This window comes from Scaptodrosophila lebanonensis, unplaced genomic scaffold (assembly GCF_003285725.1).
Source record: "Scaptodrosophila lebanonensis strain 11010-0011.00,11010-0021.00 unplaced genomic scaffold, SlebRS2 tig00000072-arrow-pilon, whole genome shotgun sequence".
NCBI lineage: Eukaryota > Metazoa > Arthropoda > Insecta > Diptera > Drosophilidae > Scaptodrosophila > Scaptodrosophila lebanonensis.
In genome coordinates, this window is record NW_022060558.1 from 4525530 (window position 1) to 4548346 (window position 22817).

Below are 22817 nucleotides of genomic sequence, written 5' to 3' on the forward strand. Positions count from 1 at the left end.
TGCGGGTATTAATTCCAAAATATACAAATCATTTCCCAAGTGCCTTAAGTTAATAATAATACAATTTACAAAAATGGTAAGTGCACAAAACAAATTTGCAAATGCATGCGAAGAAGCAAAAGACAAATACTATATAAATATGTGTATGTACCTATGCATATGTGTATGTATATTTGTATGCAAACAGAAACAACTTTAATGAAAAATTACAATATGGCCATTTCTGCAAGCTCGTAAACATATTACAATTTATATAAATGATTATGTATATAAAAGACGACGAGCGAATATCCAATATTTTGAAATGTGATAAATACAACAAAAATTTTAATGTAAATTCACCAAAACGTGATTCTTTATTTACGATAACATAGTAATCGCCTAAAACGGATTACGGATAACTTTTAACAGATCATATTTAAACGTATTAGTATACTAGTTCGAGAATTGATGTCACGATAAAAATCAACTCCTAAACATAATTCACATTTGTTTCTATATCCCATTGTTCTTGCAGTTCATGCAATGGTTGACAAAAACGGTTTCACTTGTGTAAGCCAAAAAATGTCTTTTCGTAAAAGTCTTTTGAGCTGCATCATAATTCTGGAAGAGTTCAATGTAGTATATCTACATTGGCTTAAAGTTCAAGTTCACGTCTACTCTGGTCGCAGTGGGGAAAAACTGTATATATATGTATGTTTTAATTGCACGTGGAGCCACTGCAGTGGACACTCTCTACGTAAAATGCAAAAGTTCCCACATAGTTAGCTTAAAACCCGCACGAGCACACTTTAAATTATTACATAGTTGCGTCCATTTCGATAGATCGTGCCCTGTAACTAGCAATTTGAATTCTGCAATATTATAATTCCGTTTGAAAAAATCACAAAAGTCGTATCTATGGACGGGCATTAAAGCAGCTAGTTGATACTTAGTGTTACATACGCGTATAAATAATAATACGAATTGAGAAAATTGGCAATATCTCGTGTTTGATTCTGCCATCAAGTGACGAATGGACAATTGAATGTGTTGCGAATCGTGTTTCGTCAGTGTCATAATTAGCGGGGCTTTGAAATCGCCAAATTCAATTTCTTGCTAAAGCGCATTTATAACGAAAAAATAAGAAAAAATAAGAAAAAATATAATAATCGTGCACTTGTTTCAAGTACAAATTTTCAAAATCTTCAATGCCTTTTGATATTTGCAGCGACGAATAATTCTCATTATGCTTTTCTACGTGACTTTAATAATGGCTTGGTCGCTAGTTAGCTTGTTCACCGCTCTGGCCCGCTGGCTGGCTCAAGAAAGTTTTCTGTTTTGCTAAAGGCATCCGCACTTGAATTTCACAAGAGTGCAATAAAATTTGCGAAAATGCAAGGCCCGCACATTTTGTTTGCCGACCGATTTGTTGCGTCTGCGAACAAAACTCGCTACACACATACATATGTATGTACGTGTGTATTTTATCCATTACGCCGTTGTATCGAAGTTATCGTTCTTCTGCTGTTGCTGTTGCTGTCGCTGTCGCCGTCGCAGTCGATGGCTTCACCTGCGCTGCCTCTGTTGCTGCTGTTGGTCAAGTGAACGCTGCCTAACCCAAGCCCAAGCGCAGGCTGTGTGCCTCACTTGACAACATTTCACACGGAAATGCACTGCACTCTTGACCTTGAATTTCAGCTGGATAACTTTGCTCTGGTGGCGGCGGCGCTGGTGGTAGCGTAGCCTTTGCCTCTTCCTTTAAGCAGAGCCGGTCCATCACACAACACATACACACACACACATACACACACACACACACACACTCGCACTCACATTTAGTTTGGCTTGCATTTTGTGTTCAGTTCAGGTGAAATGATTTGATTTCATGGTCACTCGAGCCTAGCGCTTACAGCGCTGCCGTCTGCAGCATCAGCCATACGATTGCAACAGCAACAGTAGCACAACAACTACAATAACAGCAACAGCAACTTGTTGCTGGCTCTTCGGTTTCTTGTTTTGTTTTGTTGTCCGCATTCGGTTTGTGATGTTGTCTTTTAATTTTACTCATCATCGCCTCCTCTACGTTGTGCTCTCTTGTTGCTGCCATTGCTGCCATTGCTGTTGTTGCTGTTGTTGTTGTGGTGTAGAAATCAAGTGATTTTCATATTCATTCAACGCCAAGTTAACTGCAAATTCGAACAAAACCATGAGGAGGTAAAAAAACCTATACATACACACATACATATGCTTTCGGTTAACCAATCATCAGAGATGGAGTCTCTGTTGGGGTTGCCGTAGCTGCCGCCGCTGGCTAATGATCCAAGCGCTCATTGCACCATTTTACAAAATTTATTCAAATCTTGGCGTTTTTTTTTGGATTTTTTTTTTGTTATTTATTTTTTGTCTCTGCGATTACACAATAATTATTACGCGTCATGTTAAACACCTAATTTTTTTTGTCTCTGACTTCTAATAGTACATCTTTTAAAGATTTCTTGTTTCGATTCCTTTTTCGCTGGTTGGACAATTCGCTATAATTTATGAATATATGCGTATAATACGATCATGTTAAACAATAACTACCACGTAGGTGGCAAAATAAGAATATTGGGATTACAATTTGTCTTCCTTTATCTGCATCTAAAATTTTCGGTCAGCTATTCATAGATATTCTATACAATGACAAAAAAGCTCTCTTGTTGTGGTTTCCCTAATTTGATGCTTTGATTAATTTAATATAATTTAACAACAACAGTCGATTCCAGCGTATTTAGCTTTAAAAATGTACGTTCATTTACATCCGTTACAGGAATACCCCTTTTGATTATACTTGTACTATAATTATTATAGAATAGTAACTTCCGTACTTACATATGTCTGTACATACATATATGTACATATGTACATATGTATCTAAATTGTCGCGTATGTTCGCGTTTTGAATGTGCGCACTGTATGTACAAAGCGCATTTAGTGGGGCAGTCCAGACCAGGCCAGTTGGCCACTTGGCCACCCGCTTCGGCCAAAAACTGCGCAGCCATCGTCTCAAAGGCGAGTAATCATAATAAAAATTGCTGTTAATCAGTCGATTTGATTGCAATTGTTGTAAGCACGCCGCCACATTAGAGCGCCAATACTCAGCAACTGTTGACGTCGACGTCAGCTGACAGCGGAGTCGTCGTCGTCGTCGCCGCCGCCGCCGCCGCCGTCGCTGTCAACGTCAATGTTTTCTTCGATGTTTTAGCTCTTGCTGCGTTCCACTCTCCCTACACTCCACACTCAGCTGTTGCGTATTGAGTGCAAGCAAGCAAAAAGGCGATAAGTTTCAGTTTCTTTTTCAGTTGTTGCTTTTGTTTTTATCGCAGACACAGTCGCATGTGACTTACATACCTTCTCTCGTTCACTCGTTTGTACTACGCGGCGTATGCGCATTAAATAGAATTCACGATAGTGACTAAGTTTTTGCCAAGACGCACACACCCATGCGGTGTTGTATTATTGTCATGTGCATGTTGTTATAATAATGCAGTTTAATCAAAGGTTTATTAGCTAACATTGAATTTGGATGCAGCGAGCTCGTGCGTGTGTAGCCAGCCAGCCACACACAGTATAGTATTATTTTTATAGGTATAATTCTTGTTGTTGTTGAGCGAAACCTGCGCGATAAAACGTTGTTTGAATACACACACATACACTCACGGATGAGAAAAAATTAGTGATAAGAGTTCGGCTATTGAAAACACAACAAACAGCAAAAAGCTCTTCACTGTTATGAAGGCGAAGCTCGATGTGGTTACAGTAAGTGACGTTTGAACTGCAATTGTTGATCATATCACAAAATATATGTACTAAAAAGAAAAGTAATACATTCATACTTATAGTATATACATATATCCCTGCATACACCTGTACATATGGTTCTAATGTCGTTTGCTATAGTATTTTTGCATAACCGGCAAGATTTGGCAGCAAGTTGTATAAATAATAGATTGGAAGCAAACCAGGAAGACAGGTGGCTTTTCTGCTTTAAATTAAACAATTATCATACATTGAGCTGGTTTTTAAAAATATTCTTTGATATGTTTAAATATTCTCTATTTAATTCATTTTGTTTTTACTGCAATTATATAAGCATAACGTTTTCAGACTATAAAATATTTTCTTCATGGCAGAAATTAAGTGCAAAATCAAATATATATATAGCAAATATGTATATCCTTTTTCTATGAGTCTACGAGTATTACAAGAAAATCGTTTGAATTACAGTGATGAATAGCTTTAGAATTGTATGCACTCATAACATATTAAATGATAATAATAATCGTAGCTCGCTCAAAATCAATCAATTCGTTTTTCATTCAATTTTGTTGTTGTTTGTAAATAATAAACGGAAAGAATTGTTTGATTACAAAATTACTGCAATCTGTGTAGTTGCCGACAGAATTAGTGTTTATATTGAACTTTGAAGCATTATTGTGGCAGAAAATTGAGTTTGCGTGCGAGATTTCACGCTGCGTATGAGTAATATTGTAGAGAACAAATGTGATTGACATTTTTGCTAATTGCCCAAATGTGTCACTGCACTACGACTGAGCATCGTATTCACGAAACAATAAAAGTGAGAGGGAAATATTAAAAATTGAAGTTTAAATTGACAAATTCGAATTGCAATGATTAGTTCCGAATATTTTTAATAAATATTTGATAGAAAGTAGGTTTCAAGTATGATACGTAAAAATGTGTTAGAGTTTTCCTCTTCATTAAAAAGTTAATTTCTATTATAAAGGGGTTATATATTATTTGGGACCTATTAATAAAAGTTAAACGAGTTATTTTAATGTTTAATTGAAATGTGTCTGCTTATTTCAATTAAGGCTTGGCTTATTTATAATTAAATACAATGCCCCTTTATTTGCGCAGGTCAGTGAGAAATGCCATGCCAATAATTATATTCAAGAAAATAAGGAATTATTGCTAAATATATACATTACATCTGTTTTGTGTTGAAATTTGTGTAAATGTTTGAACGGAATCAGTCAAAACAATAACAATGCGCTTTAGGGCGCGATAAAATTGCATATCAAGTATTTGTCAGTATTTGATGTCAGTATTCAAAATAAAAACCGCCACGTCACAATTTGTAAAAATAAAATGATGTCGAAAAATAAACATGAACACACAAACACACGGATACACAGACATGCACACACAGAGGAATTTTTATTTGTGAAACATTGCAAATGAATCAGCTAAAATGTCAGACTGGACGATGGGGCGGTTTTAAGCGCCTTTTTGCCTTTGTGTTGTCGCTGATCATACGCACATATCGCAGAAAAAGTGTTTGTAGTATGTGTGCAGTTTTGCAGCTGTGCACTTGACTATTAACTAAACTTTACCTTTCGACGACACAAACAACACCAGCAACTGCAATGACAGCAGCAACAACAAAAGCATTCAACATTTCAACAACTCGCAACTTGAAACTTCCAAGAGCAGTGAGCGGCAAAACGAGCGAGCAAATTGTTGAAACAGATAATATGTGGACGGACTTCCTTCAGCAGCTGAACAAACTACCAAACTGCAACAACAACAACAACAAAAGCACACAACTCCGTTGTGCACCAATTACTTGGCATTTTAGGCCAACGCCGACTACCGACACTTGATTGCCAAATTAACGCGACTTAGTTGCCTTTAAAGTCGCGCCAAACGCTTCTTAATGCTGCAAGCTTAAATGTAAACACATAAACACATATGTGTGTGTGTGTGCACATACCTGTATGATAAGTTTATTTCATGTTTGGTGCACATTTGGACTTGCATGTTGCAGCACAAGTGCAGCAAGCAGCCACCATTTTGAAATAGCAGCAGTCGGGGCGCGTTTATATTCGCGCACAAGACGCGCGCAATGTTTTCTCAGCATTAGGCCGCCATTGCCCATGCCCGACAAACTGTTGTAGTAGTAGTTGCTGTTGTTGTTGTTGTTGTTTCTTTTCATTTTTACCTGGTGATCAGTGTTTATGGGCGAGTGAATGAGTGAGTGAGCAAGTGAGTGAATGTTGAAAATGCCGTGTGCATTTCAACTTGACCCACAAACGATCTGCGGCATGCAAATGATTTTTTTATTTGGATTTCGAGCGCATTTCATGACCAATATTTGCCTGGCTTTGTCTTCATTTCATTGATGCGATCAATACATAGATGATTGAGTCCCAAAATTGATTATGGTTTTTTTTTTTTCGTATGGCCGACTTGCATACGCTCAAAGCCAACATAATGGGCGTTTAAAACCTCGCCACATACCCACAAATATGCACGAGTATCCATGTGTGTGAGTGTGCGCTTGTATGCGTGTGTCCAATCATTGTTGCATAAGTCTTATTAGACAAGATGCTGTGTGAATTGTGGCTTCGGCTGCGGCTCTGATCGAGTAAAAGTCTGTCAGCAACTGAACCTGAATTTGGCTTCAAAAGCAAGTTGTACACAAACACACAGGCACACACACACACACACACACGTACACTTTTTATGTAGATATACGTACATAAATGTGCGCTCAACTTGACCTATAAATTGATTTTTATGTTGCGCAGGTTCCACAATCTGTTTTGTTGCTTCGCTTTTGCTCTATTCGCCTATTCATGCCACTTTTAGTCACTTTATATTATTTTTTAATTTGTGTTTTTGAAAAATGTTCGAAATTCATTAAGTACAACACGTTTATGATTATTCGAAAACATGTATATGCGTTTTAAAAAATAGTTAAACCAGTTTGTTGCACCCTTTTTAAAAGTAAAAGTGTTGCCGACAAACAGTTCGAATCTGACATTGATTTAGGATTAGTTTCTTGTGAAGATTAGAATGAAGCCATAACACCTCATGTCAGCACACATTATTTCTATATCATACACAACCTGTTATGGCCTTCTAATTGTAGTATGTAGACGCATCTTATCTCTAGGCAACACACGTTTCTTTCATTCATTCTTCAGATTTTTCTTTTCACCCGCTGTAGAATTTGTTCAATAGCGCCCACAATTTTATAAGTATTGCATTTGCAAAATTGATTTCATATCAGCTATAACGTCGAAAGAAAAGATAGGCTTTGCCTCCCAGAACGTTCAGCTTCTCCAGCTTCAAAGTTATATGAGATATATAAGATATATGAGGTACGAGTATGTATTAGAATATGCCCGCTTGCGCTTTGATCGTATTAGATTTAGAGATAAATAGAATTTAACACAAATAGTATAGCATATTTTTGTAGCTGTTTCTTGTTCTTCTAACCAAATGAACTTTTCCTCTCTTAATCTATTTATAAGCTAGCGGGAATCACACAATGTGAGTTTGTTTGTCTGGGTTCAAGCCATGCCGCAGGAGCATGATATCGAAGTTATTCGAGTTATTCGAGTTAATTAAACGTTGCTGGGATCCCTTATCCAAAACCTTATAGCAGTTATTTCAGTTAAACTATTTTTCTTTGCCGATTTTCTTTGCTGTGAACTCCATAGTTTATTTTACATTGTGTGCTTACTGTTGTTGCAATAAAAAAATTTGCTGCCTCACGGCAGATGACACATGGGGGGACATTTGTGCTTATATAAGCAGCGGGCACCTCTGCGATTGCCAAGCACCACAAAAAATAAATCAAATTAAGCATAAAAAATAATAACGAAATAAAAAAGCAGAAAATAATCACACATGTATGGGTGTGTAATTTATAGATAGTTGGGGAAAAAAAAAGAGCTGGTCAGTTACGGTCCAGTTGGCTTCGCGGGGAAGCCAAGAGCATATGCGGTAAAAATTTTAAGTGTTACTTCATCGCTTATCAGAGGGCCGCCCATCCTCAGCGCCTGAGCTCGCGCTCTTTCTCTCTCTCCGCCTTCAAAATCAAACCTCGTCGCGTTTCTGCTATTTTGTTTTTCCTATTGCAGGGTCTCAGGCCCAGCAGCTCAGCCAGCTTGATTTAATTAATTGCCAACATGTATGAAGTGCTAATGAAATTTTGTTTGATTTTTTGAATTTCGGGCTTGCTACTTTTAAGATTATTGCTGATGCTGTCCAAGTTTTGGCATTTTGTTGATAATTTAATTGCTTTGTGACGAACTAACTGACAGATATATAATGTATGTATATACCAACACACATGTGTACATATTTTCAAACAAGTGTTTAGATATGTTAATAATACAGACGGGTTTGTTTTGTTTTTTTCTTCAGTTTTTGGGTTAAGTTGTGCAAAAATAAACCAAAAATGCAGCACCCAATGCTTTTTAGGCATTGCGGCAACTGTCAAATAAATTCCATTTGATTAATTGCCCATGGTTGGGGAGAGGGAGAGGGGAGGCGGGGAGGAGTGAAAATTAAAATTTTTAATTAAGGTGTGCAATTGTGCATAAGCTTCACAAATGAAAACAATATTTTGTTGTGAATAATTGGGGTGCTAATACGTATAGCAAAGGTAGTGTCTGTCTTTGTTCATCAACAATTAAACTGAATGGCTTTAAACCAAACAGCCATGTGTATTATCAATGTTTTTAAACATAGTGTGCCAACCATCGCAATTGCTAAAGGGGAAATATTCGCTATAATTGGCTCTGCGAGCTATTACAAGATGTTTACACCGTATTCGTACATGATACTTGAGGTTCTATTATTTTTTTAATGATATATTAATGAGGGATTCAGGATATGACTGCAGCATTAGATATATATTATTACTAGTACTAGCAAAATAAAAATTGATTGATAATTATTAAATTAATAGGCCCGTCGTTGATAATTAATAAATAAATAGGTCCGTCATATTTATTTCTGGTCGACGCAACAATCAACTCGAATTTGCTTAGCATTCACAATTCATTTTCAAGTATTCAGTAGAATACTGTTTGAAATCATAGGACATGTTCGAATTGAATAGTTTTTCAATTTTATTATTTTATCCGAAAAAGAAAGCAGAATTTCATTTACCTAAGTTGCATGCTCTACTGACTATTGTTATTATTATTGTTGCTTTTTATTCTGCTTATTGCCATCTTTTCGAGCAAGCTGTTAAGCTGTGGGAAAATAAATATTGGCATTTCCCGTATGAACCATATGAAATAATAATCCGATTAATCCACAATTCATATACGAATGTTATGCAGATACTTGTAATGGTTGTACTAAGCCAACTAATTGACAAATAATGCAAAAATTTCAACTACTTGTATGTTATGTTTTTCACTTGTAAATACGAAGTTCTTGGGATAGGTAAAAAAAAGCAGCAAATTGGACAGATCTGTTGATTTGAACAACAACAGTGTTCCCACTGCAACACATTAGCAGCACAATCTGTCGCAATCGAATCGTTTGTGTTGTCGACTTGAAAAAAAAGAAACAGCGACTAAGCATTGTCCATTTTCCGATGTCTTAGTCATTGCTTTAGGGCTACGACCCATTGGCCTATTCAGTATTCGGTATTTAGCATTCAGTATTCATTGGGTCAGCTGCTTGGGAGTCGAACATAAGTGGTTGTGTCGCCACCTGAATGCGGTTGAAGCAGTCAAACAATGATGATGATGAATGACAATCAGCGATGATTGACACAGTAAATTTTTACTCATTTGTTGGCGGCAGCGACTGTGACTGCGACTTCGCTGCGGCTGAGGCTGCGGTGGCTTCTGCAACTAAAGGCGTTTATGGCGCATAATGAAGCGCTAAAATGTAACGCGCAACAGCAACAATAACAACAACAACAACAGCACTAAAAATACTAGCAACACCAACAACAATTACAAATACCTTTTTATGCTGCCTGCTGCTGACGGAAGCACTTTTGTGGGTTTTTGGAAAGCATTGACCAGCACTCGGTTTGGTGGTCTGTGTCTGCGATCTGCCTCTCTATGTCTGCATCTGCGTTTGTGTCTGCGTTTGTGTCTGCGTTTGTGACTGCGTTTGTGTCTGCGCGTGTGAACCAGCGCCAAAGAAAGCGAAAAAAGGGTCAAGCGGTGCGGTTCGGAGGCTTTTGGCTTTTGGCTAAGATGCTGCCGCTTACGCAAACAAATGCCGCTTTGTGTTTGCATGTGTGTGAGTGCCTGTGTCTGGTTTATGTAACACCAACACATATAACACATTTTTAGACACACTCACACGTTTGGACCAATCCAATTTGCTGTATTTCAGGCCACATCTAAACAACTATTTGTCGGAAATGTGTGTTAATTGAATGTGGCTAAAAAGTTTGGCCTTTGATTTGTGTTAAAATTAAGATATAAATTAAATTTTTCAACAACAATTAAATGCTATAATCGTGTATTTAGGGTTTACAAATTGTTTTCTGTTTTTTCTTCTATAAAGAAATACGATTAAATTATTAAATAAAATATGTCAAGGTATTTTCTTTCCTATATGCCGTTCACTCAGTTTTTAAGAGCGTTATAGAGATAATCAAGAATTGAAAGTCATTATTCTCTTAGATTATATTCATTTCACATAATAGTGCAATTTTTAAAGAACAAGAATCAATAGGCCCTCAGAATGTTTTACTCATACTTTAAGGTTCTTACAATTGGACTCTTTCTCCACAGAAAGATAGATATAAGAAAGAACATCCAGCTCTACAGTTCTCGCCAGAAATGTAAATACAAAACTCTAGATACAGGTACTGCAGGCACCACTGCAGCTTGGGGGCAAATATAAAATAGATTCTCGTGCAACATATCTTAGGATGAACCGACGAGGATGAAGTTGACTTCTGTGTTGTAATAAAAAGTTGAATTATTTGGGTAGATTCAAATTAAATTTCTCACATTTTACAGACTATTCCAATAGAGTTTTGAGTTTTACGAAGACATTCAACATTGAATGACAGAAGTTGGAAGGCGTATTAAGACAGAAAACGAAGTCTAACATATACATATACATATACATATACATATACATATACATATACATATACATATACATATACATACATACAGAGTTCGGGCAAAACTGATCTGTCGATATTCAAGGGCGTTGGCAGCTTTTTCCAAAGGGGGGCCAAACAATTTAAATTTCGATTAAATAATGCACGAAGCGTTCAAATAGAACTTATGCATACGATCAATAGAAGAATTTAATGAAGTCCAACTCAGTTCCATTTTAAGGTGAAATAGTGCGCCATAATAATGAATGTTTGGTCGACTTCATGTTGCGAAATATTTTGCCTACGCCCTTGGCGATATTCTGAGGCAAGTGGCCGGCCGCTAACAAATTTGAAGGCATTAATAGCATCAGCATGAGTTGCTGGAATCAATGGCATATACATACGTTGCAAAATGGTGTGTATATGTTCTGCATGTGTGTGAGTGTATATCTTAACCAATGAACATTTGGTGGAATTTGTGTTTTGTTGGTGGATAAGCGCTACTCACTCCCCCCTATTCTCGTTCAGTTGGCCAAGTTGGCATTCAATCCTGGCCAAAGCAAAGCTTACAAGTGTCTTTAATATACTCGTATTGTATGTTTGTGCCAGTGGCTTAGTGTGTGTGTGTGTGTGCGTGTGCGTGTGTGTGTGTTGTATTATAATTTAATGTATGCATTAGTCGCTTATTTTAAATACCGGTTTATTTATTTGCGAGCCGCTTGAAATATTCAAACTGTTCGTTCATTTTCGAACGTTTGTCTAAAGTTCAACAAACTGCGCTCAGGCGCGAACAAATCTTTAATTGTGACTTTGGCTTACAGAATATACAGTATGGTCATTGTTATAGATGCTGCTGTTGTTGTTTTTGTTGTTGCTGCTGTAGCTGTAGCTGCCACCCAGGGTGTTGTCATTGGGGTGCTAGTCGCGTATTTATTGCAGATGTTCCTCAAATTTATTGCATTTAGTTCTAAAAATGCGCACTTTCGTTTACTGAGCTGCAAAATAAATAACAATTTTGTGTTTTCGGCTTGCCATTTAACGGGCGTGTATTGGAATTTGTCTAAGCAGTTTGTAAACAAACAGGCTTTTTGGCTTTAATTTTCTGAATATATATATATATATATTATGTGCAAATTCTTGTGTACAAAACAATTTCGAAGCGTTGCGAGCAAATGTGCCGAGCATATCAAAAATGCTCATTATCGAAATACTTATCATACGGATTTTATGCATAAACGTGTGGGGCGACTCATTATTCAGTGCTCCACAAACTGGCGAAAACAAAAAACAACAACAACAAAACTATAAACAACATTTGGCAAACATGACTCACAAACTGTGTGTGCGTGTGTGGGTAAAGCAAGCGGTGGTGGCTGTCAAACTGTAAGTCGTAATTACTGTGCGGATAACATGACTTGCGATTTGGTGGGCTAAGCCTTTAAACGCGTACATACGCGACTACCACGCGTCAACAACAATACGCACAAGTGGCCGTAATCCAGCGGACAAGTTCGTGTCTTAAGTCTTTTGTTTGTAGCTAAGCCGATCTGGATTTGTTGTTTAAATAGCAGTAGCTGGACTGTAGCTGGCATTTGCGCGACATTAAATATAAATTGAATTGTACAATATGCTTGTGATTGGCCTAAAAAAACGTGCACGGGTCACAGCCATTACTGTTTATGCTTTGAAATAACATTCTTCTCATGCTAAAATTTCTTAATTGGCGAAAACATTTTTTCGTTTCAAATCAAAAGACTATTCAAGACTAGACCTCCACGATTCTCATGGTACTTGATTTTTGCCAGTTTAAGCGCAGCATTGTTTATTACTTTGACGTATTAAGTTGTTTTTTGTCGTTATATTTATATAAACGCCCATCTCCGCGCTTTTAAGCCAAAAAAAAAAAAAAACACTTTATGAACGCTATTCTCGTTTTTAATTTTGTTTTCAGATTTTGTTAAGGCTTCGAATGCAAACAGGAATATTTTAAAAATGACTTTATTTAGATTCTATGTGAGCAAAAATTGTATTTGAAAGCTTGGGAGCAATATATCGCTTATTGAAATATATGAGTCTTCTCTTTGATGGGCACAGAAAATATGTCAAGGTACATAGAAACGATATGATTTAAGATGGGTTAAAAAAAAACAGTTTTTTTTATTTAAATATGAAAACCAAGCTCTATATTTGTATTTATGCTTAATAGTGTTGCATCTCTCGTGTAATCTACTGGAATCGCGATGTCGTATCGATGTTTCGTGTATTCACTATTAATTACTATCTGTTGTAATATGATATCGATAATATCGATGAATAAGTATCGATGTGCATTGAAGTTCAGTTTGAGAATTCAAAAAAACAATATTATACATACATATATACAATAGAGCAATAGCAAGATACAAGTATCTGTAAACTTAGTTATTTACTAACCTCACAGCTCCGCTTGCGTTTCTTATAGTAGTAGTACATACTTATAAAATGCCAGCTAAGATGTGGAATGGAAATTAAGTTTATTGTACCGCTTTGTTAGTTCTGGCCGAATTTATTCAACATTTATCATAATGGCTTTTCAAGGACCAATAATTGCACCTCTAATTATAATTTAATCGTTTTATCTTCCCATAGTCACCCTGGCCATTTCTGAAATTAATTCTGTAGAGTTACTTAGGAATTTGGTGTGTTATGTGCAATCAACACTTCCGCTCTAAGCCAAAATGCTCAATGAGTTTCCATAGTAAGCTGCGAAATTACTTCCGTGCGTTCGGTCTTGGGCTCGAGCAAAAAGAAATAGCGCAAAAATTTGCCGAATAATGACAAAACAAGTTTCTATTATAATTTGCTGAGTATGGTATTTCGTCTGTCCATTGATCTTGGCATGCTCGATTTGGCCCGATTTGTTGATGCCTGCCTGAGCGCTTACAATTCTAATATATAGTACTTATCTATTTGTTATTTTCTACTATTTACTATTTACTACTCACAACGTACTACTTACGACTATGGCATGCACATGTTTATGTTCGTTGTTGAAGTGCAGGCGAGAAAAACAAAGGCAGATAATTAAATTTAATTACGCGCTGCGTTACAATTTAGTAGCCGTTACTGCAATTTAATGCCTACAATGCCTGTATATTATTGTAGACTTAATGCGGTCGACCTGCCACGCACCTCCTCACCTCACCTCACCTAAACTCAACTCACCCCATTCTACTCAGGTGTCGGTCCGAGTTTGACAACCGGTTGTAGTAGTCGCTAGTAATTTTCCTTAATCAAATAGTTTAAAATATGTGAGATTAAAGCAGAAAAATGCAAAAGTGCAAATGGCTAGAAATGAAATGAATAAATAAAATATTAAATCAGTATTTTCCCCCTCCAACGTCACAGCTGGTTTCTAGAATTGCGCAACTCGCTTCCTCTGGGTCAACAATTTTGAGAGTGTGGCGTGTCGAGGGAAAAGCGAGTGTGAGCCACTAAATTGCAAGAAAAGGTCGCGCCGGAAATGCTTTTATCAAATTTTCTCGTTTTAATTTCAAATTCAATTAAGCGACATGAAGAAGGCCAGACATGCGTAGCAGACGTAATAACCGCCACCACAGTCGCGACCATACAGACTCGTTAAAGAGAAAATCTCTAGGAGAGCGAATCTTAATTAGATGCAATCATGCAACCAACATCAAATTGGCCGGCTTGGACTTACCTTGTCTCACCTGTGCCTCTGCCATGGTGACAAGCTCTTCTATTGCATCACCGGCACTTTTGGCTCAGCCCTAAGGTAAAATGGTGGGCACGTGTCTGGGGGTCGCGGTGCGTCAACAGTGCGTATGCGTCATATCCCAAACACTTGCTGCTAAATATGCAAAATATGGTTGTTAAAAAGGTCCACTCAACTTTGGATTTCCATTTTCGACTTTCTGCCAATTTGTTGGCCACCTTTGCACCGGCCGATGAAATATTAAATATTTCCATAGCGCAGCAATAACAACCACAACCACAATTGTTTACATCGAGTATGGGTGTAGTTTTCCGCCATCAAGTGCGTCACGAGAAATGCCAACAAACAACAACTAGTTGACGTTGTCGTTGTCGCAGTCGTTCTATAACCAGTAATTAAGTATATGCCGCACCCACCCCCGCTCCCAACCCTCACTAAGCTAAGACTTTGGTTAGTTAATAGCAGACACTGTTTATTAATGAAGCAAGTAAACGGCATGACTTGGCTCAAATGCTCGATCAGCTCTCGGCAACAGTCTGCCCGCATGAAGATTTCAATGGGAAGAAGAGAGGCAGGGTCCAATGCGCATTGTTTCTGTTGCTGAACGAACATTTCCTCTTGTGCTGTTGACACGATGCTTTGCGGTGCTGATGGATTTCCCCTGACAGACAGTGACGCCGCTATCTTTCCAAACATATGCCAAAGCATCGCGCCGATTCTGAGCCAGACATTAAACTATAAAGAAATGTAATGTAAAATTAATTTATGGATATGGGCCCCAAACGAATGATCGTTCTATTTGTTGCTGCTCCCTAAATTTATTAAGATTACAATATTGATATAGAACATGAAAGATAAGAAAGCATCAAACATAAATAAACAATAAAGTCAGATTAGATTTGTCACTTTTCGAGCTATGCCCTGACAAATAGTCAAAAGTGGTAAGAGAAGTCTAACAAAGTTAATAAATAGTAAGTAGAGGACATAACTGAAATCTAATTAAGAGTGAATCAGATTAGTTGAGGAGCAAAAAGAGAGAAAGGAAAATCTCCAACCCGATCGGGTAAAATTTGAGTGATAGGTTTGCGTAATTTTAAGAACAAAATCTGAACTCACAGTATTTATTACATGTTCATGCTAGTATTCGAATTCTTCAAATAACCATTCTTTCTCGATGAATAGATTTATTCAGGCATTTTTTTTCCTGCGAGCCATGTCATATCGCGGCACTCATCGGACTGACACTTTCCTCCCATCTCATCATCTAAAATATTGATTATCGCGGCACTCATCGGACCGACACTTTCCTCCCATCTCATCATCTAAAATGTTGATTGCCGTTCTAAATGAGACACCTTTGTCCTCAGCAGCTTGACATACTTTAATTCGGCGGTTATTGAGAATCATGTCCTCTTTCCTCGTTAAGCTCATTAAGTCTATTTCGCACAGTTGTCATAGAAAAAAACTTCTGCTCATGCTCATGCAAAAAAAAAAAAAAAATGGAATTACAGATCGACAATTCTAGAAGCATTCAATTTGCAATTTTAATAAACAAAACCGTACCAATGAGAAATAGAGTTAGGAAATGTTTTTCCTTTTTTCTTAAATTAGGACTGTCTCTTTGGATAACAAATTCCCCTTTTTATTTCATAAAAAAGGGCTTACATTCCCAAATAAATACAAAAATAATTTCATAACAGTTCGCAATAATGTAGAGCCAGGATGTGTGCAGATGATTTTTAGTCTGAAAACAATACAAGTAATCCATATTTTTCTGCTTTTACTTTCAAGGTATTCAATATTTAATTCATTTTTAATTTAATTTTACTTTTATTATCTCTTTTTAAAGTAAGCCTTTAGTAAAAGTCAAAGCGATAGTTTGAGAACTTTACTTTAGCTTCTATATATTTTTAAGATATACATATGTATTATTATAATGACAGCATTCTGATCTCTCAGCATCTTATACTCCCCTAATTTTTTCTGTTCATCGTTACTGTAATTGGCAGTGAAATGTTGCTGCATTAATTGCTGCGATCTTATTATTTATGATGCAATTAACACAGCTCGTTTATACTTATTTTGTGTTTGTGCAATAATATTCAATTATTTATTTTTCCACTATTCATTCATGGTGTTGATATTTCTAGAACCCGTCGGTTATGTTTGTGGCATCTGCGTCATCGACATGCTGATTGTTCAGTTTGTTCTACGTGTATATGTTCGGCAGCAATAACTTCAATGATAACTGCGACAACAGCATCAGTATCAACAACAACAACAGCAACAACAAGTATATACTACAGTTGAAAACTGAATCCATTGCAACAGCAGCACAGTTTTTGTTGTACAAGCGGCCAGTTGCGCCAGTTTGTTTATTTTTGCGATTTTTTCAATATTATTTTTGTGGTACAGCGAGCGATTAGCGCAGCATAGAAATCAACGAAAACTGGCGCACAAATATTAGACAAAATCAAGTGCCGGCTCAGTGGCTCTGAGCGGCTGTTTTGGCTCCATACGGAAATTCGCTTAGAATGTTGTTTAGCGCTTGGTTTTCTTTCCGCGCCAGCCTGAAGCCAGTTTGCTTTTCGTTTTTCCCGAGTATTGTTGTTGTTGTTTTTTATTTTTGGTGGAACGGCCTATTGCACAAATGGCGACGGAGCGAGCTGATGAGGACAGTGAGAGAGAGAGAGAGAGAGAGAGAGAGAGAGAGAGAGCGAGCGCGCATTTTAATTAAAAGCGCATTTAACGGCAACACTGCCGACCCAGGCTGGTCATTATATTGTCCGCATCCGCCCCACTGCTGCTGCTGCTGCTGCTTTGAACCTCTCTGGCAGTAAATTGATGAATTTGACTGATTGTTGTGCCGTGTTGTAATCTGTTTGGGGGCTTGATTTGTAAAAGTGTGTTTATATTGATTTGACATCTGAACTGTGAGTATTGGCAACAAGTATTAGGCCCGCTTGTCTAGTCAAGGTTGATTGAGCGCCGCAGCAAGCGGCTGCAATTTGGCATAAAAATGTGATTTTGCAATAAAACTCATATACACTTTTAGCATTGTGTTGTAATTTTGATTATCATTTAATGTTTTCTTGTGTACGCTTCATTTACTTGCAGGAGTACCTCACACTATTCTATGATGGCTGGCGGGATCTTATGGACAATAAATCAGATCCGCGCACACGCGACTACCCGCTCATGAGTTCACCATTCCCAACGATAGCCATCAGCTTGACATACGCGTACTTTGTAAAGGTGAGTGGGAAAGAGGGAAGAGGGGGACACCGCAACGCCAATTGCGTTTAATCGTTTGCTGCTGGAAGGGGAAATCCCACAATTTACGCTGCTGTTATGATTATTAAATGTCTGCCACTTGAGGCAGCCACAAGTTAGCAATTAAGATCCATTTACTTATTTCCGGTTCTAGCTATATAGTATGTGCATGCCGGATGCATTTCTCAACGCCTAAGTGGACAAGCTGCCGATCCTGGCATGCTCAAAACTAGTTTGCTCGCTTCCCAATTTTATGGAAGCAAAGAGTTCAGGGCCAATCACACACACACACACACACACACACACACACACACACACACACACACACACACACACAAATACAGGCACACAGGCAATTAGTTGGTATGTTGAAATGCTGGCCTGTTGTAAAAATTGATCAAGGCGAGTCAAGATTATGCAAAACCGAAATCAAAATCAAACCAAAACGATTTCTATTTAGGTCTCAGCTTTGCATTGGCCCTCATTTTATTTTCTGTCTTTTTTTTAATTTTTCAACATACACGTAGAGGCTGGCATTTAACTTACTTTCACATAACTGCCAAAACCACAAATACATAAATGTACGCGTTCAGCGGGCGACCAAACAAAAGACTTAGGCAACGAACTTGTCACAAAACCCACCTAGACAAACCGGGAAAATGGGCAAAGGCCCGGTGGATTTGACAAAATGCTGCAGCGCTCTTTTCTTTTGTTTGATTATGTTAAATGGTCAACGGTAAATGAAATTAGTGCGAAGCTGTAGCTGCAAGTACCGTCCGGCTGCGTCCAGTAGAAGCGGAAAAAAACAACAAACAGTTAACACACTTTGTACGTAAAGAAGCTAATAAATAAATACATTTGAGTAGCAGGCGAAGACAATGGCAGATTTTGGTTAATTCAATAAACCATGATCATTGCGGATCGACTGAGACCTAATTAGTAAAAGCTACTGATTTTCAGAAAATTTGTAATATAATATTTTTTATTTGTTAAACGTGAAAAGCTAACTCCGTTGCAAAAGAACTGTCAACAATTGCGAGATGAGGTAAGCAGCTAATGACTATTTTAGGAGACTGTACCAGGCCCTTTATGGTAGACGATTTCAACTAGAACTATTAAAGTATATTGTCTGCTTGATTATTGAAGGTCATTCAGGCAGAAAGTCCAGCAATAAATTACTCTTAAATGACAAAAAATTTAGAATTTCCAGCCACATGTGATTACATCATGAAAAGATGTTATTCTGGTTCAATAAACGACTTTGTCAAGTTACCTTAAAAAGTAACTCTTTTATTGGATCTAGAAATTGTATTTGATTGTCCGAAGCCAAATACCAATGCTGATGTGGTGACATTTAGCTGCATCTTTAGAATTAACAAATAACACCTCCACAAGGCGGCATTTTAGGGTAGACATCATATGAAAAGATCAGAAATAATGTGCCTTTGTATCTACAAGATACTCGTTTAGTTGATTTTTGTGTCCGTTCGGTACATGTATAATTATATTATATTGTTTTGCTGCTTGTTGTTTCACCAGCATCGACTTAGATGGAAATTGTATTTGATTGTCCGAAGCCAAATACCAATGCTGATGCGGTGACATTTAGCTGCATCTTTAGAATTAACAAATAACACCTCCACAAGCCGGCATTTTAGGGTAGACATCATATGAAAAGATCAGAAATAATGTGCCTTTGTATCTGCAAGATACTCGTTTAGTTGATTTTTGTGTCCGTTCGGTACATGTATAATTATATTATATTGTTTTGCTGATTGTTGTTTCAACAGCATCGACTTAGATGGACCGTAAATTATATTCAACATTGGATTAACAAATTCGTACGTTCCTTTCAAAATTCACAAGCGATTGCTACTTATTATTATTGTTGATATTTTAAACTTGTATTTGGTTCACTTAAAATGATTGTGATCATGACACAGCGGACTGCGTAGGAAGAGTTACCTGTGCTCTTAGCTTTGACGAATTTCTAAATACGGTTCTGTTTCTAAACAGTTTTTAATATTCCTCAGCTTATTTGTTAAATTGAACCAATTGTTATATGTTATTTATTAATAATACAAGTATATGTATTTGCGATTTACTTTTCATTCCACTGGCCATTAAGGTTAGCAGAATTTATAATTATTGCTTCATTGGTGTCTGAGCTTGAAAACTTGTCAAGCATGGTGACGGCTTCATTTCTAATGTCCGTCTTGAGTTGTGCAACAATTATTAATTACTTGGCTTAAAAAAGTGTTTATAATTGCAGCCTTTTGTTATGTTTTGACCCAGATGGTTATACTAATATGCGCAATACCTCAAGAACTTGTTGCGCGAAACACGAAACAAATTACACATAAGCCACTCAAATATATTTTTAATTGCGCACAATGTAAGGAATTAGCAATAAAATTAAAACAGCGTTAAATTGCAGGCCCACTCACAAAAAGAGATAAAAAGAAAAAACAAACGACCATAAAGATTTGCAAATTGCAATCCAGCTTAAATAAATTATATTCTATAAAATATTTCACGCTGCAAAAGCGAGTTTGGAGCGCCGAATAATTTGTTAACTTACTTTTTGAAATTGAAAATATGCTTTTGTTTTGTCTGCAGGTATTAGGCCCCAAGCTCATGGAAAACAGAAAGCCCTTCGAGCTCCGCAAAGTGCTGATCGTCTATAATGCGGCGCAGGTGGTTTTCAGTGCGTGGCTTTTCTATGAGGTAAGTGATTAAGGCGTCCAAGGCCAAGCTGCTGATCAATGCTCGATTAATGCTTCTCTTTCCTCTCCCCCTCACTCTCCCAGTCCTGCATAGGAGGCTGGCTGAATGGCTATAGTCTGAGATGCGAGCCCGTCGACTACTCCTATTCGCCAAAAGCGCTGCGAGTGAGTATATAGTATGCTATATACAACTACATACATATATACCCGTGTATTGTAAACAGAGGCATGGGGTTCAGGCATATAGCGTAGCAAGCAGATGCTGGCAAAAGGCAAATATTTTTGCGACTGTGCCAGATTTTATGTAAGCAACCAGTTCTGCACAAAGCTGCGACAGGTTCTTATGGTAATTAGCTAGCTAGCTCGCCGGCTAGCTAGCAGATCGCCAAATCGGCCGATTGGAGAACCTGAAGCTGTTCCCGAGCGTATGCGTCACGTGTTTTAAGGCGTAAACCTGGCTAGCCGAAGAATTAGGTGAATGACTAAAAGAAAGTGGCAGAGGGCTAGAAAGCCAGCAGACTTTAGATTTGTACTCGTGTATGCCATAGTGGACCTAGACCCAGAACTTTGGTAGCACAGCAAACAGTTTGACGACACAACAAAAACGAAGCAAAATTTGCCTTGCTGCGTCCGATGTGCGAATTTGCCGGCAAATATTTAAGCCACGTTACCGGATTCGCATGCAAATGACAAATTGTGAATAGTGAGAATATTTGAGTAGAGTTTAAATTAAAATTAATAATTGAGGCCATTGGGTACTGTGGAACTTTGGAAAAACAACATGAACTCTGTTTAAGCTTAGTTTTTCAATACAACCCTAATAGCTAAGAGATATCTTAAAACAATACAAAATCAGTAGAAAATATTTAGTAATACTTAATACTTATAGTATTGTCGAAAGACAACTTTGGTATTAAGTTTATAGAAAAACTGGTGAAGCCCAAAAAAAAAGAAAAAAATGGAGATGTTCAATCTATAACGATTTGTATAGCCCCGATTTAATTATAATTTATGTAGATATCTGAATTCTCTCTCCCCTATTTTGACAATTGGCTTTTTAGGATACTGATCCTTAAAGGGCTTTTGCTTAAATTACTTGCCTTTTCTTGTCTTTATTCCAATTATTTTGTAATAACATACGTACTTTTTATTATGAGTTTTTATTAATTATTTATTAACTTTTATGACACTCAATCTTAAAACTTGAACTTATACTGATTTCTTACATTTTACTTAAAATGAACTTAGCTAAGGCCTCGTAGCTGCGCTGCCAGAGACGCCGGCAGCGGAGCGGCCGCATTATGTATTTTACTTATGTATTTGTACTCAGCGCTGTTGGCAGCGAGAGCGCGAGGGAGAATGTTATGTGCACTTGAGGTGGCTGACACTAGTTGCACTGACGCTGCACTTATGTCGCCCAATGCATGTGCGATCATATTACATCGCGTCCGAATTATGCTTGGCTTTTTGAATTAATTTATTCACTGCAATAAAGTGTTACAGTGTATGTTCTTAAGAGTGCACTGCGTACAGTGTGTACTCCTTATGTATGCACACTACATCTCCCTCCTTTTGAAAAATAACGTAATATTATGAAGTTATTTTCTAAATTATTTATCTATTAATTTCATGTATATCTAGTTATGAAATATGTTTATATCTTTATGATTCGTTTCTTATTAATCTATTTGTTTTGTTTGTTTAATAATGTTTTTAAAGGGAAAATTGATATATGTATGTATATACTTATTTGTATGTATAAATTTTGTTTTTTTTTTTTTATCTTATTTTTATTTTATTTTATTATTTTTTTTTTATATGTATATGTATATATATATATTTTTTTTTCTATTATTATTTTTTTTTTCGATGGAATCATAGAAAATTGATGTATATTTTTTTTTGTATTTATTGATATTTATATATATGTATTTATGCTTGTGTATGGCCATACTTCAAGTTACGAATTAAAAATCTTTAACCTATCCTTATGTACTGTTTGTTTTTTGTCTTTATTATTTGATATTATTATGTTATTATTTTCTTCTACTTTTTCTACCTTATATGGTCCTGTATATTTAAAATCTAGCTTGTGACCTGTTTCATTTTTCAATAGAACCTGGTCTCCTATTTTTAACTTCAGATCTAAACTATTCTTGTCATAACTAATTTTCTGTTTATGTTTATTTGACTCTAGCATTAATCTTGCTCTTTTCAAAGCTTGTTCTATCCT

At 36.9% G+C, this 22817-nt stretch overlaps 1 protein-coding gene across 1 annotated transcript in view; it reads left to right on the forward strand.

Moving 5' to 3' along the window:
- The window catches only part of LOC115625164 (elongation of very long chain fatty acids protein), a 32571-nt gene continuing 9754 nt past the window's right edge, over window positions 1-22817 (forward strand). Inside the window, exons 1-4 of the mRNA XM_030520096.1 lie at window positions 1-76; window positions 17703-17840; window positions 20478-20585; window positions 20669-20749. Coding sequence (XP_030375956.1) covers window positions 74-76; window positions 17703-17840; window positions 20478-20585; window positions 20669-20749 — 330 coding nt within the window. The 5' untranslated portion in view covers window positions 1-73. The remainder of the gene's footprint in view (window positions 77-17702; window positions 17841-20477; window positions 20586-20668; window positions 20750-22817) is intronic.